Source organism: Molothrus ater, chromosome 3 (genome assembly GCF_012460135.2).
Source record: "Molothrus ater isolate BHLD 08-10-18 breed brown headed cowbird chromosome 3, BPBGC_Mater_1.1, whole genome shotgun sequence".
NCBI classification, from domain to species: domain Eukaryota; kingdom Metazoa; phylum Chordata; class Aves; order Passeriformes; family Icteridae; genus Molothrus; species Molothrus ater.
Genome location: NC_050480.2, coordinates 68320474 through 68335204, shown reverse-complemented (window position 1 = coordinate 68335204; position 14731 = coordinate 68320474). Strand labels below are relative to the sequence as shown.

The window sequence follows — 14731 nt, the reverse complement described above, 5'->3', positions numbered from 1 at the left end:
TGTAATTTTTTTGTGTAGATATTAGTACAACTGTTTCTTAACCTTTTCTGTTCTTCTTGTCATGTAATAGTGAGACACAAAGGAAAATAACATTAAAAAAAAGAAAACTACTGTCAGAAACCTATGGCATTTGAAAGGTATTCAGGTCATTACATAGTTTAAAATGCACCTGTATTAGTGTGTTAATTCAGAGCAGTAATGCATGTCTGATTATTGTCTGTTACTGTGCTCTGGCACACGTCATTCGGTGGCCTCGGAGCGTGCAAATGATTCCTTTTCTCCAAGAATGTACTTGATCTACCTACTTAATCAATATTTAGTCCATGGGATTTAGTGTGGAGCTAACCCCCTGAAAGACATGTAGAATGAACCTGAGGTCCTGAGAACCACCTCTTGGAATTACAAGGCAATTCCTTTTGGACAATGCCACTTGCTTAGGTCGATGAACTATAAATAATGTTCATTCCGTCTCAATTTCAACCTGATTTATGTGACCACTTTTAAATTGCTGTCCCATAATTATGTGGTCTGGCATTAAAAAAAAAGAATTAACTAACTTCAAAAATGTGCATGATAATGTTACCACACAGGTCCTATGCTATTACTGCTACTAAGGTTGCAGATAACAGCAGTGAATAAAATAGTGAAATAAATTGCATTTGCCCAGTCAGGTGGAAAGAATGTACATTTGCAGTTGTGGGCTATTAATCTTTTTTTCCTAGCATAACTCTCATTTTGTTGGAATCCCTTGGGTGCTAATTTAATGAAAATACTGAGTTGTATAAAGAATTCTGGAAGTATCTATTTTATTAGTTCATGTAATAGTTCTTCAAATTCTTTCTTGTAGATATCCATTTTGGATACCATTGAAAGTATCATAGCAAAAGGTTATGCTAATGTATACTATAGAAATTTGGAAAATACTTATGTCGTCCAGCAGGGTTGGTTTTTTTAAAGCCACAGCTACTTTAAATGGTTATAGGATTGTGCATGTTATCACTTCTGAAGAAAATTGAGTATTTATGACCTTAGCATAAATGTATTGCCTGATAGGCAAGACAATTACACTGCCTTTTTTTTTTTTGCCTCGATTCAAATTTTGATTCTATTCAGTCTTTAGCCTAGGGTTGTGTGTTCTCAGATAATGGATTTTCAGCCTTCAGTAGTGCAATAGTGTCTTCTTCCTAAGCCAGTACAAGCACATTTATTTATTTGTATTTATACAAGGTATTTTATCTAAAAGTTTTCCATTATCTCTGAATAACAGAGTACCCGTTCTCCAGTAAATCAGATGGTATATAGGTTTTTTAAACAAAAATCCAAGTTGAAATTTTATTCTTGATTCCTACTATTGCATAATTTATCTCACATCAGTTTTTCCCTCTGTTTTGAACACACTTCAGCACTCAGACCTAAGATATATTTTTTACATTTTTAAGATGCTTAAATGAAAGGTGTATGTAAACACAAAGTGTGATTTGAAACATTGAATTTCAATGGCTTTAAAATTGGGTGAGGTATTCTGACTTTTTAGTAATGATAAGAAGAAATATATTCCAATTTATTGCACCTTTTCATGCATTGAATTTTAGTCATAATTTACATTGTTAATTCATGCCATTCCTTATTATCTTGGGAACTCAAAAAACTGGTTCTTTCCTGTTCACATCTCCGAGAAGTTAATAAAAGATGCATTTATTCTTCTGGTCAGGACATACCTTTCTGAAGTTCTTTGACTTTGAATCGTTTTGAACGAAGAGAAAATTGTCTTTATATTTGACTCATGTGTCTTGTCAGAAAACTCCCCTCAGTTTAGCGCAGAATCAGTAGACACAGTTAGTGAGCTATTGCATATGCACTGATTCCTTGTTATAGTTGACTGACATGATTGCATAATGTATAAAATAAAAATAGTTCTATTCAACCTGAGGTTTCTAATTATTGCAGAATTGACAGCAGGAAGTGTGAAAGCAAATGTGGGAGCATGCTCTAAACAAATGTGTTTTATTCTATATTAAGTTTCAATACAGAACAGAATTTAATAACTACACCATTATGTTCTATTAATATAATTTAGTCTCCTAATATGTTGTTTTAGCTGATGATATCTTTCAGGAATTCTTTACTTATTGAATAAATGTGTTGATTAATATTTTTAATAAATAATTTTCTTTAAAAATATGTATAAACTATGATTGCTGTGGATATGAGAAACCTATTTGTTTTTGTCTGCACTTCTGAAATGATATTTTGGCTTGCAAGGAAGTTCTTTCTTAAGAGTAATCTTTCTTTGGATATTGTTCCAGTATTCTTCATCTGAATCTTTCTTATATTCCAGAATGTAGTGCAAGCAACAAAAGATGTCTATGGAGTCAATCTTTCAGATATCCCTTCAGAAGATGATCTTGCAATATATGCAAGGTGAGATAAATTTCCAGTGGTAATTGGTAAAGGATAATTTGAGCTAGTTAAGTGCAGTTTGTCAAAGTACTGCCTTTGATTAAACTTACTTAAATGAGAAATTTGCCTATATATGCTAACTCTTTCAAAATCAAATTGTTTCCAGCTGTCTGTGTCAATTCTGATTTCAGTGGAAGCTCTGCAGATGTCTCTGAAAGTAAAATTTGGAGCTTAAATCAAATGAAAGATGCTTCAGAAGAAATACCTGTCACTTAATATAATCCTAGAAATTCATAAGTAAATTCATAGAATTCCATATTCCTCTGATAAGTAAATTCCACAGAATTTACTTCTCAGTGGAACCAAGAATGGTTCCATGGTTGTAAGCTTTGTAATCTGTGGGGTTTGCATTTTTCAAGTGTTGAATTACTCCAATTCAAGTCAGTCATAATGAAATAGCTTATTCTGTAAAAATGCATATAAAATAATAAAAGTTGTCCTTTTATTTAACACGATATAAGAAATCTACACTTCATCTCAGGAAAGCACTGTGTATATATTGAAATGAATACTTGTGAGACATGGATTGACATGGCCTTGTGTGCATTTGTTTTTATTCTCTAATGTGTAATAGCAGTAGCTACCTTGTTCTATTTGAAACCTTTTCAATTTTTAAGGGAAATTTTAATTCACTGTGATGTCTAATTTGGTGATGTCTAATTTGGTGATATCTAATTTGGTGATATGTGGTGTTTCATCCTGACTTAGTTCCTTAATCCACTCAAAGCATTTTTTCTTTATATGTAAAATTATATTCTCCTGCTTTTTCTTTAGGTGTAGCTATTTCTCTTGCACTCTTTTGTTCTTTAAAATTCCCACTTCTACCTATTTCTACAAGCAGAGTCATTTAAAGATCCTAAACTTGAATAGGGTTAAGGAGGATGTTTCTCATTATAGCTGAATTTTTTACCTTCATCTATGAGTCTACTTCTGTTTCTTTTTATTTTAACCCTAGAAGATGGATGCAAATTTGACAACTATCCTTTGATACAGCAGGTAGTTTTTGTGGTTCAGAAAATGGCCCAGTGTGAGCTGGTATCTACTGTGAGTCTCTCTGTGCAGATGAACAATTCTGTGTTAACATCCAGAATTGCAGCTACTTCCAATTTTATAATTTCTTCAGGCTGGACTAATGTTCAATCTGTTGCTAATGTAAAACCATAAACCCCTTGGAGGCTTTGAAGCTCGCTATTTATATCCTTTTAAAAAAAAAAAACAAAACAAACCTTGCATTTACTTCATTTCCTTTGAGCAATGCAGGTTTTAAAAATAGAAAAAATTACAAATTCTTTATCTCTTTCAGCTAACAAGGCATGGTGCTATTTCTGGTCTGGTGTGCTGATTTATATAATCAAGGATGTCAGTAAAATCTATACTTTGCAAAATGTACATCGCTTGAGAATAGCAGCAATTTCTTTCACAGTATGATGACAGTTCTCACATCAAGCCTTTTTCTGTTACTGTAATAAGGGAAGTGGGGATGTAAGATCCTGACTTCACTTGACATCACTGGACATGTTACATATTTTTTCATTATGAGGCTGAGGGTCTCGCACATTCAAAGTACTTCAGGGTTAAGTTGCTTTATGTCAACTGATCTGTATTAAGCCTATTTGTAAATGCAAATTAAAAGTAATTCAGATCTATTCAGCGTGTTTTCACTGATGGCTGAGATAATTCTCATCAAAACAGAAATCACAGAAGCCCAGATTGGTTGGATTTGGAAGGGACAGGAAGTCCCTCCAATAATTTGAGGTTGTATGCTCCAGATCAGCTGTGTGTGGTATCTTCCTGACCTCAGGGAAACTTGCTTGTATGCATTTAGGTCTTGTAACTTTCAAAATATTGAATAATTTGAAGCAATTAATTAAAATACTTATGCAATTGATTTACCTCTGTTTTTTTTAAAGTTGGTTTCAATAGCAGGCTCCTGCAGTAGAAGATCTTAATTATCTTGATTTCCACTTAAAATTCTCTATTTTGGTAATGTAAGTATTTATTCCTTTAGCAGTCAAAGTGATGTTGTTTTTCTCTGAGGCATTTGTTTCTACAGTATAGAATCTGAATGGAGCAAAAAGAAAAGCTGCAATAAGTTGTTTAGGAATATGTTGTTTGTTTGACTTCTGTACACTCTTTCATGCTATTGGTTTCGCACCTGTAATAGTTGCTTGTTAAAATGTAGTAAATATTCCTGAAGTAGACCAGTAAGACTTCTTAAGCTAAATGGAAGCTCACTATTAAGAAAAACTCTCTGCCTCAGAAAATTAAACTAGTAAATCACAACTGACATTTACTTACTTGTCTTTTCAGTGGCACAGCTGTGTTGGAGAGTGAACAAATTGAGTGCAAGATAGCTACATATATTTACGTTTGAAACCGTCTGACTTTTCCTCCTATTCTGAGTGTCTAAGATTAGTGATAAACTACTTTTCAGAAGATTTTGTTCCACTTCCTTGCCAAGAAAAAAAAAAAAAGACAGTATTTTCCATTGACAATGTCTTCCAGCAAATATTGGGAGACGGAGAAATTGTCCCAAAAGGTTGTGGTTGTTAATAAGGGATCTGGACTAACAGCATTTCAGATGAATAGATAGATTGAATTCAGAAGAGGACTGACTTAAATCTGAAACTTGAGAGACTTTGTGTCTTTTGCTGATTTTTCCATGGGCTATTCCTCTGGCTGATTGCTTTGAGAAAGATACAGGAAGTTGACTGCAAGGGGCGGTCCTTTTCTTAGGGGAGGCCTGTTTCTTCCCGTGACATACTGGGTGACACCAATTGATAAACAAATCTTATTTCCGAGGAGGTTCTGAGTTCATGCATGCACCCTCTATGAACTTACAAAAATCTCTCTTGTTCACCAGAGAAGTACATCATGATCAGTGACTTATATAGTATGACTCAAAATCTCATTTCTTAGTGTCATTTTCTTCTGTTTGACGATTTTTGGGGAATGGTTCTTTTATTTCTTTGATTTATTCTTCAATTTACTGCTTTTCACAGGTTTGTTCAGCTGGGACAGAGTCAGCATAAACAAGACAAGGGCAGCCAGCAATTTTGTTCAAAATGCCCATTGGATAAGGTCATAAATTTGTAAGTATTCTTTTTCTTTTTCCATCTAGCCTGATTTTGCTTTTGTCATTAGATATGAAAAGTGATCATGTAAATTTGATGTTAAATTGCTTCAGAGTCACACTTCCATTATCTTTACTGCATAAGGGGTTTCAATGCATAGCATGAAGAACTGGGTTTTTGGTTTTTTGAGGGTTTGGGTTTTTTGGGTGTTTAGTTTTTGTTTGTATTGTTTTGGGGAGTCTTGTTTTTTGGGTTTTTTTTTTTTAGTTTTTGTAGTATCAAGGGGTTTCTATTTAAAAGTCTTAGCAAGCCTGAATTAACAGATAGTGCTGAATCTACTGAATTTAGAGGGCAATTTCTTCTTGCTTACTTCACTAGAAAACAAGTTACATTTGAATCTTCTTAGCACTAGTGTATAAAAAGGGTCATGGTATTATCCAAATGTCTTACTAATATTGAACCAGATCTTACAATTTAGATGATCAAGTACTACTCTTCCAATTGACATCTTCCTATAGTGTAGGCAGCTTAAAGTTTCACCAAGGCAAGGCAGAATTTTATTTACTTCTGTCCCTGGGGTACATGATCCTTTATCCAACAGCATGGCCACTTCTTAGAACGGCAAGAACTTTTCTGCAATCCTTTGGTTTACAGAAGCCTCAGTTTTGTTTCCTGCACTGCCTCTTGTCCACCCCTCTGTGCTGGTGAAGTGAGGAAACCTTAAACACAGCATTTATACCTAAGCAGGGAGAGAGACTGGGTGAGTCTCAGTTGGGCTGAAAAAGAATGACATGAAACTGCTGTAATGCTGTGTATGAGACAATACTGTCTAATAGCAGTGTTTAGTCACTTGATATTACCTACATTTAAAGTGATGATATCACATTTGTAGGTAAATGAGCCTGTAGTTTTATAATAAAACATGCATAATGGGTATTAAAGTAGTAAATTAGATTGGCAAACTGTAAAACTGTTTTTCAATATGAGGGAGCAAGCCTGAATGTTTAAATGGACATGTTTATTAAGAAAATATTTTGTAAGAAGAAGAATAATTTTGCTATGAATGAAGGCAGTTTCTTTTTTGTAATTGCAAGATCTCCCAGCGTGTAAGACAGTGTAGGAGATAATAATTCCTTTCTTACCCCTTTAAATGTAAATTTTTTTTTCCCAATGCTGAGCTGCTGTAAAATGAACACATTAAAGAGAGTATCTACACAGAATTCTGGTGGCTTTGGGATAGTCAGATGTTAATTTTTCTCTTTTCCCAAATGTAATTTCCACGTGTTTCTGAATAGTAGAAGTGTAAAAGTCATAGGGCACACAAATCCGTGCCTCCTGTCACTCCTTCTCTTGAAGTCATGTAGATCATCTCTCCTTGCCAGTTCTACCAAACATGTTCCACTGTGCAGATGAGAGAGGAAAGAGAATATCTTAGAGTTGGTGATTTCTTTTTTATTACAGTATATCCCTAGACTGCTTAAAAATTTTCTTTGGGTTTTGTTCTGTAACTTTTTAAAAATGTTTAAATACTATTAGAATGGTGACAGATTGTTCTTTTAGTTAAAGTCACAAATGTAACCATTCTTAAAAGGCATGTTGTTCAACTCTGAAACAAGGAAGCTTTCTCTTACTGAGTTTGAATTGCTGCTCCAAATCAGGAATTTCCTTGGAGAATACTAACTTTTGAGAAATATAATAGAATGAACATAAGTGTACTCAGGATTAGGGAGAGAGGGAGGGGTTTTTTTGTGCCTCAGTAATAGCAGCTGAGGCACAGCTTGCACTTGTTTCTCAAGGAGCTCTTGAAGAAATTAAAAAATGATACTAACTTTTATTATTTGATGTTAGATGCCTTTTAAATTGAAAAAAAACTAACAAATTTAATTCTCAAGTGGTTGCTTCATATATGATACAAATGCAATCAAACCCTATTTCTTTTCGTATTGAATTAAGGTACTCAGTCTAAAACTTTGGGTTCATATCAGCAGTGAGATAAAAAATCTAAGTTTAGATTAGTTGTCTTTTCCACACCTCTCAAGAAAATCTTTTTTAATAATCCAACATTTCACAATTTTAAACACTTGACCATTTTAATTAAATACATGAAGCCATTACAAAATAAGAATTATTCTTATTTTTATGATGTCGATGCAGTGATATTTCTGAATTCAAATATGAATTGTATAAATACTGAAGAGAAGGTTCTGTCTTGAATTTAGAAACTGTTAAGTATAGACTAGTAAAAAAAAGGGGGACTTGAACAGGGACCAAAGTGATGCAGTGGAATAATACTGAAGTTGAGTGGAGGATGTGGAAGGATTTTGAAATTCTTCTTTTTGTTCTTAGAAATTCCATGAAAGAAAAAATGATGGAATTTTACTAAGAGCTAAATAGAGCTAAACAGAGCTGGACTACTTTTAGCACAATCTATTATAATGTGTATGAGGACAGACTCCAAGTACTGTAGTGTAATTACTGTTGGCTGACACAGTGCACCTGTTCCTAATTCCCTAATTCCCTACTATTCATTCTGGTATGTTATAAATAATACTGTTGTAAAAATACACTCTCAAAACCTTTTTAAAGGTACTTCATACATTTATCTAGCAGTACAAGAAACTTTATTCTGTCCTGAAAAGGGAATTGAGTGTTTTGATTCCCTGTAGCACGAAAGAAGAGTGTGAGCATGCTTAAACATCCTCCCACCAAGAGTGGCTGGTGCATACATGAGGGTCCAAGCTGTGCTTCAGGTCAGGTCATAGAGTGCTTTGGGTTAGAAGGATTCTTAATGACCATCCAGTTCTCCAACCCCCTGCCATGGGCAGGGACACTTCCCACTAGACCAGGTTGCTCAGAGACCCATCCAGCCTGGCCTTGAACACTGCCAAGGATGGGGCAAGCACAACTTCCCTGGGTGACGTGTTCCAGTGCCTCCCTGCCCTCACAGTGAAGGATTTCCTCCTACTACCTAAGTTAAACCTGTCTTCTTTCAGTTTAAAGCCGTTCCCCCTTGGCCCATCACTTCATGCCCTTTAAAAAAGTCCCTCCTCAGCTCTCTTGCAGCCCCCTTTAGGCACTGGAAGGTGAGACAAGGTCTCCCTGGAGCCTCCTCATCTCTGTGCTGAACAACCCCAACTCTGTCAGCTGTCTTTGTAGGAGAGGTACTCTAGCCCTCTGATCATCTTCGTGGATGTTTGCTTAGGATTCAAACAAGGTGAAAAAGTAGATTTTGTTTACTTTTTAGGTATACAGAGACTTGAGGAGAACTAATTAATGTTGAAACAAATGCAGTGGCTTTCTGGTGACTGCTATATGTCTGGGAGCTAATCTACATCACCATGATGTAGATTAGATGTACTTTTTCTTGGAAGTATAGAACTTCCTCATTATAACTGAAGGTTTTAACTGTATCTTTTACTGTAGACACAATGATACTCTTGGTGAAACCATAATGTCACAGACATCTTTTCATTAAAATCCTTAGGATTTCTTCATTAGGATTTTTTCAGCTGAGAAGTTTCAGCAGCAAAATGTAAACAATGGTTATCTGCTGCTGTGGAATGCAACAGGTCTATCTGTGATTGGCCCATCTTGGATGTTTATAATTAATGTCCAATCAAGGCCGAGCTGTCTCGGACAGAGTCCGAGAGAGCTGCCTTTGTTATCATTCTTTGCTATTCTGTTCTGAGCTAGCCTTCTGAGATGAACCTTTTCCTTCTATTTCTTTTTAGTATAGTTATAATTTAATATATATATATCATAAAATAATAAATCAAGCCTTCTGAACATGGAGTCAACATTTTTGTCTCTTCCCTCATCCAAGAACCCCTGTGACCACTGTTACACCATAACACCAGGAAGCCTGCTCATAAGTGGGTTGAAAATAATTGAAAATTGTGTGTCAAGGGTTCTGTCCTTCATAACATAAAGCTTATGTTCCTGTCTACAGAATTTTCACTGGAGGCCATAAAGCTACAGGTCTCTAGGGAAACCTGATAGCCAAGTCATAAATAACGTGCTCTCCTTCATGACTACTGTAAGATATTAAACTTATTAAGTAAAATAGATTTTTACATGAATATGTTGGAGAAATAACTTTTAATTAAATGACTGGATAATACAAGCACTCTACAAATAGTTACAGCTTAATACAGGGTTATTAATCAAAGTTGGCACTCATGAACATGTGGTTCTTTCAATATATTTTTATCATGTTGATGCAAGTAGGAGGAAAATTGAGATTTGGTTATTAAATGCTCAAAATTAAATGCACTTTGCTGCTCAGCTTCCATTGTACCTAAGGAAAGGATTTTTGAGTCATTAGTGCTTCAGAAATGTCATATCTTTAGAAACCAATCAATAAATAGAGAAGGCATCAATTTAGTGTAATGGCTCTGTTTTGCTTTTTACTTAATTGCCCACTTGCTAGTGGACCATTTATTAAGTGACACCTTTGTTGTTAGATAGTGAACATTGATAAGTTAGTACAGTGTGCTAGTGTCAAATGCCTTTGCTAGAGTCTCAGCTTGGATGCTTTACACTGGTTGAGTAAGTGCTGCAGAAACTATGGATGCTGTGAAAAACAATCTACTTTTAAAGCATCTAGACTGACGTTTTTTACCAGTTCTGAAAACACCCACTTTAAATAAATTAGAAGTGATAATGAGAAGAAACTATCACATTGTTGAGAAAAAAAATGTTTTAGAGTATGCAGCCAAACTCTATGGGGGACCAGTGATTTTATTGTCTCAAGTTCAATAGTATACTTGTATAAGTAATTCTATCATTGCAATCAAAGAGTAATCAAATGAATGTATGGCTATGCAAAGTTGAAATATAAAATTGAAAAAGATTACTTTTATCTGGAAGCCTTTTTGCTTTATATATTGTATTCCAGTTGTACTGGAATATAGGCATAGTATGTCCTACATGACACACTGCAGTAATTTTTTAAAACTAATGAACTGTCACATGATGAAACATCCGAAATACAATATATTTTACTAAAATAAAAGGCTGAAAAATGAGGGAGCAAGAGTTTTTTGACAGTTTTAATGGAGATCTTCTTTTAGAAACAGTGTCAAACATTAGTTTGTGCCCATAATGCAAGTAGGAGTTTATTAGGGCATTTTATTTATAGAAGGGCTTTCCCTTTGCTTAAGTGTTCTAGTTCTTACTTGTTTTTTCACCTTCAAAAGAAGAGATTCTATGCATAAAAATAACTTTCTTGTCTCCTGAAAAAGCACACAGGTAGTGAGTCATGACTGTGGCTTCTGTAGAATATGGCAATGATGCTAATATCTGAATGTTCATTGCATTTGGGCTGGTTGATGTTTGCTTTATGAAATAGTGAGCTTTGACAGTGAGTTGCCACTTTACTTTCTTCCCTGAGGAGCTTTGAGCCCAAAAATATGTGTCTATTAGAATTCAAATATGTTATTTGTTGAATGAAGAAGATTTTAAAAATATTTTCATAAAATATCTGAGTGCTGTTGCTTATAATAAATTGTCTACTTCCTGATAATTAGATAGAAATTTCTTACCTAATTAATCCTTTCTCTGTGTTGGCTCAGAGTATAATCACTTGTTATAATTGCTACAAAGTGGAAGCTCAATGAAGTCTTTCTTTTATCTGCTGTCATGCATGGCACAGATCTACTTTAGCTGGGGTATTTACTGACCATAGCAGATCTGAGGAAGGATGAAGAAATGAGGGCAGGGCAAAGGGAAGCGAGAAGGTGTTCTGTAATGGGATTAATGACAACTTACCTAATTACCCTACTTGGAAAGCTGGGTCTTACCAGGTCTGCAGTAGTGATAAAAATCTAGGTAAATGAATTATCTACTGGGAACTTGCCCTCTCATTGACTCTTCTGTATATTTCAAGGAAAATAAATACTCCTCTCTCTCTGTGGAAAATTTTTACCTAAAGCTCCAAATATTCTGCATGTTTGTTTTTTTTCAGAATACCCATCTCCTCCTTTTCTCAAGACAATATTTATGAAGTCCAGCCTCCAAGAGCTGATAGGAAATCAATAGAGATTTTCCACGCACACATTCAGGCTGGAAGAGGAAACATGCAGCCCCTGGGAAGAGATGACTTCCTCATGTACAGAGAGTACATTCGAAACAGATACATGTAAATCCAAGCTGGATTCTCCTGCCAAACCCACTGGACTGATAAGTCACAAAAATAATTTTAGAAAGGCAATCTAGTTTTGTTCTTTTGCAGTAATGAATTTGTTACTAACTTTTCTATTTATTGTTCTTTACTGTTATCCATTTATTGTATTGTGCTTTAGGGGGAAAGGTGGGTTAATATCTGATTTAAAAGGTTATTTAATATCTTTTTAGCTGAAAGTGTGTCCTAAGACATTAAGTGAATAATCAGAGCACCCAGAGTCACTAGAGAGTATGTAGCAATTTGTGGCAAAGAAAATATGGCATCTTTAACTTTTTTATATTAATTTCTTACATTGTTATGTTTGCTAATAAAACTGAAGTGATTTGTACACAAGAACAGAAGAGAAGTTTTCTTCCTCTTTCTTGCCTGACAGAAAACAGTCTTCTTTTACAGCAGAATATTTTCTGATATTTCTTGAGGTTTTTAGCAAAGTTAGTGCTAGAATGACTGCTTGCAATTTTCTGCTTTCTTAAGCAAAAGTGAAAGATATGTGACTTATGTCAAAATCAAAATTTGCATCAACACCCATAAACTTTGTAACCCTAATATGTGTCAAAATTAATGTCACTGGTGCTGGTAGCTACAGAATCTGTGCCACATGCTGCAGGGTGAAGATGGCTTGTGACTAATTATCACAGGTTTCTAGTACAAGTCTGAGGAGAACCCCATAATGACTGCATCAGAAAATGAGGGAATGCTCTTCACATTACTGGGTTTGGACACCTGGAGAGTGCCAAACTATCCTGTCATTTTTCTGTATGACATGCATTATCCTTTTGAAGCACACCCTTCCCATCCCTGTGTTTGTGCTCCTGGGAGATGCCTTCAGGTTCAAGCCTGGAGCCTCCAGGGAAAGTGACTGGATCAGCTGGGGAGATCATGCAAGAGGAAGCAGAATTGGGTTAGGCAAGACTGAACATCATGTCCTGTGCTGGGTAAGAGGTAAAGAGGCAGCAAATGTCTAAATAGGTTCTTTTAGGCTTGTGAGCAAAACATTTTTCAAATTAAAATAAAAAGGAAGGGAGGAAGCCTGCTATTTGTAATTGCAAGCTAAAATTCCTAACACTTTGTGGCCCCTTGCCTTGAAGAATCAAGCAGCATTCTTGACAGAACATTTTGTTCCACAGGCTTGTACAGACCATGTTTCAGAATTTTCTGGAATAGCAGAATAACTGGTTTAGGGATGCAGCCAAGTGCACATAACAGATGTAGAGAACATGTTTGTGTTCACAGTAAATTGCCTTTCAGGCAGCTACTGTAGGTTTGTGGCTGCTCACTGCAAAGATGTTTGCATATCTTTGAATATTTTATGCAGTGAGTTGCACCTCTGTCAGTAACTCAATATAAGAAAAGATGCAGTGGGTAAAGGGAAAAAAGGTTTCTTGTGATACAAGTTTGTGTGTCTCAGGGAAGGACTTGCATGCAGTCAATGAGAACATGGTGCCTTGAGTTACCAAAGTATTTTAGTGTCCATTCTCTTGTGTTAATTGTTTTGGGCCAAATAGTTGTATTTTAGGAGATGCAAGAATGAATTGTCACTTTAGATAATACTTCATTGCAATTGTCAATGTTTTTTTCCTCTGGAAAAATAAAATATAGTGAATTCTTTTGCCCAATATGAAAATAATTAGAAGGAATAAATGCTTGCTTTGAAAAAAGTACAGCTGGAGTTCATGTCTTAGTGAGACAAGCACACACTTTCCTTACTGCACTTAAACTGTTGCAAGGAATGGTTTCTAGACTATCACAGACCTTACTTTTGTTGTTGATAGATACTGGTAATTCATGAAAGTTACCCTTGAAAGTGCACCACTTACCCACAGATAACTCAGAAGATGAAACTCCCTTTTCAGCAACCAATGATGTTGTTGCAAAATTTAGGGATAGTAATGATTCTGCAGCTCTAGGAGAAAATATGTTCAGCCCTCAGCAATTCAGACACTCCTTAAAGAAGAGGATTAAAGGAGATTGCTTTACAGTTCTGAGAGCTGAAGGACACCTCAGTGCTGGCTTGTGTGATCTACCATCAGTGTACTCTTAGCAGCTGTTCAGAATGCTTCCAAGTGCCAATGTCAATTTTCAATAGGATTGTTTAAAGAAAAAAGAGTCCAGTGCACAAAGCAAGACTCCCAGCTTAACCCTGAGTAAACTCAGCAGTCTGAGTGAACCTGCTGCCTAATGCACATAAATAATTATTTAAAATAGAAATACACTCAGTCACCCATCTAACAAGTTCAGCTGGACAAAGGACTCCCAGGTGCTGCCTCTGCATCCACCTACTTTATTCCATTCTTGTGATAATAAGGTTCAGTTCTCAAGAGTGTTAAAAGTTCTCAATAGATTTGAGATATTTTCCCTTTCAGAAGCAGAAGAAGAAGTGTGTAAAATAGGAATAAGCATGAAAAGAGTGGGCTGTGTTGGCTCTGAAGAGTAACATGGTGTTCTTCTTCACTCTTTAAACCATATGGACAAAAGAAATATTTGAGAAATATGTTGATTTTTCCTCCACAATATGTTTAGGTTGTTTCAATGTGTTTAAAGGTTACATTGCAATACTATCCCAAAATGTACACCTGGAAAATAATGACTTTGGGTTCTTTTCCTGTGGAAGCAGGAAGCACAGATATCAAATTAGAACTGATTTGGTCATTTCTGTGCCACCTCTGTCCCAATGGATTTTGATGCCAGTCCAACAGCTTAAGCTTTGTACTGTGACTGCAGGAGCAGTTCTTTTCTACAATTTCCATTGGCAGTTTCCCCTCCTTATGAGTCCTGTGTCCACTTGTAAAACCCACTGACTTTTTGTTCTGTTCCTCTCATTTTCCAGAGGGACTCATCTGTGGTCCTGAAACAGGACCTTTCAATGTTCACACAGCTGCCAGGAGGAAGAAGAAAAAGAGCTGTGTATAATTCTGGGGTGACACTGGTGGCAGCTCTTTGTTTTGTTACTGACTTTCTGAGATTTTTCTGCATCACCCAGGAAGGTTCTCTTGGCTTTCACAGGCTTCACTTG

The 14731-nt window shown here is 35.6% G+C and overlaps 1 protein-coding gene across 1 annotated transcript in view; it reads left to right on the top strand.

The window, feature by feature from the left end:
• FIG4 (FIG4 phosphoinositide 5-phosphatase) overlaps nucleotides 1–13780 on the top strand; it is a 51485-nt gene extending 37705 nt beyond the window's left edge. Inside the window, exons 21-23 of the mRNA XM_036380126.2 lie at nucleotides 2339–2421; nucleotides 5463–5552; nucleotides 11500–13780. Coding sequence (XP_036236019.1) covers nucleotides 2339–2421; nucleotides 5463–5552; nucleotides 11500–11677 — 351 coding nt within the window. The 3' untranslated portion in view covers nucleotides 11678–13780. The remainder of the gene's footprint in view (nucleotides 1–2338; nucleotides 2422–5462; nucleotides 5553–11499) is intronic.
• Nucleotides 13781–14731: the final 951 nt, after the last annotated feature.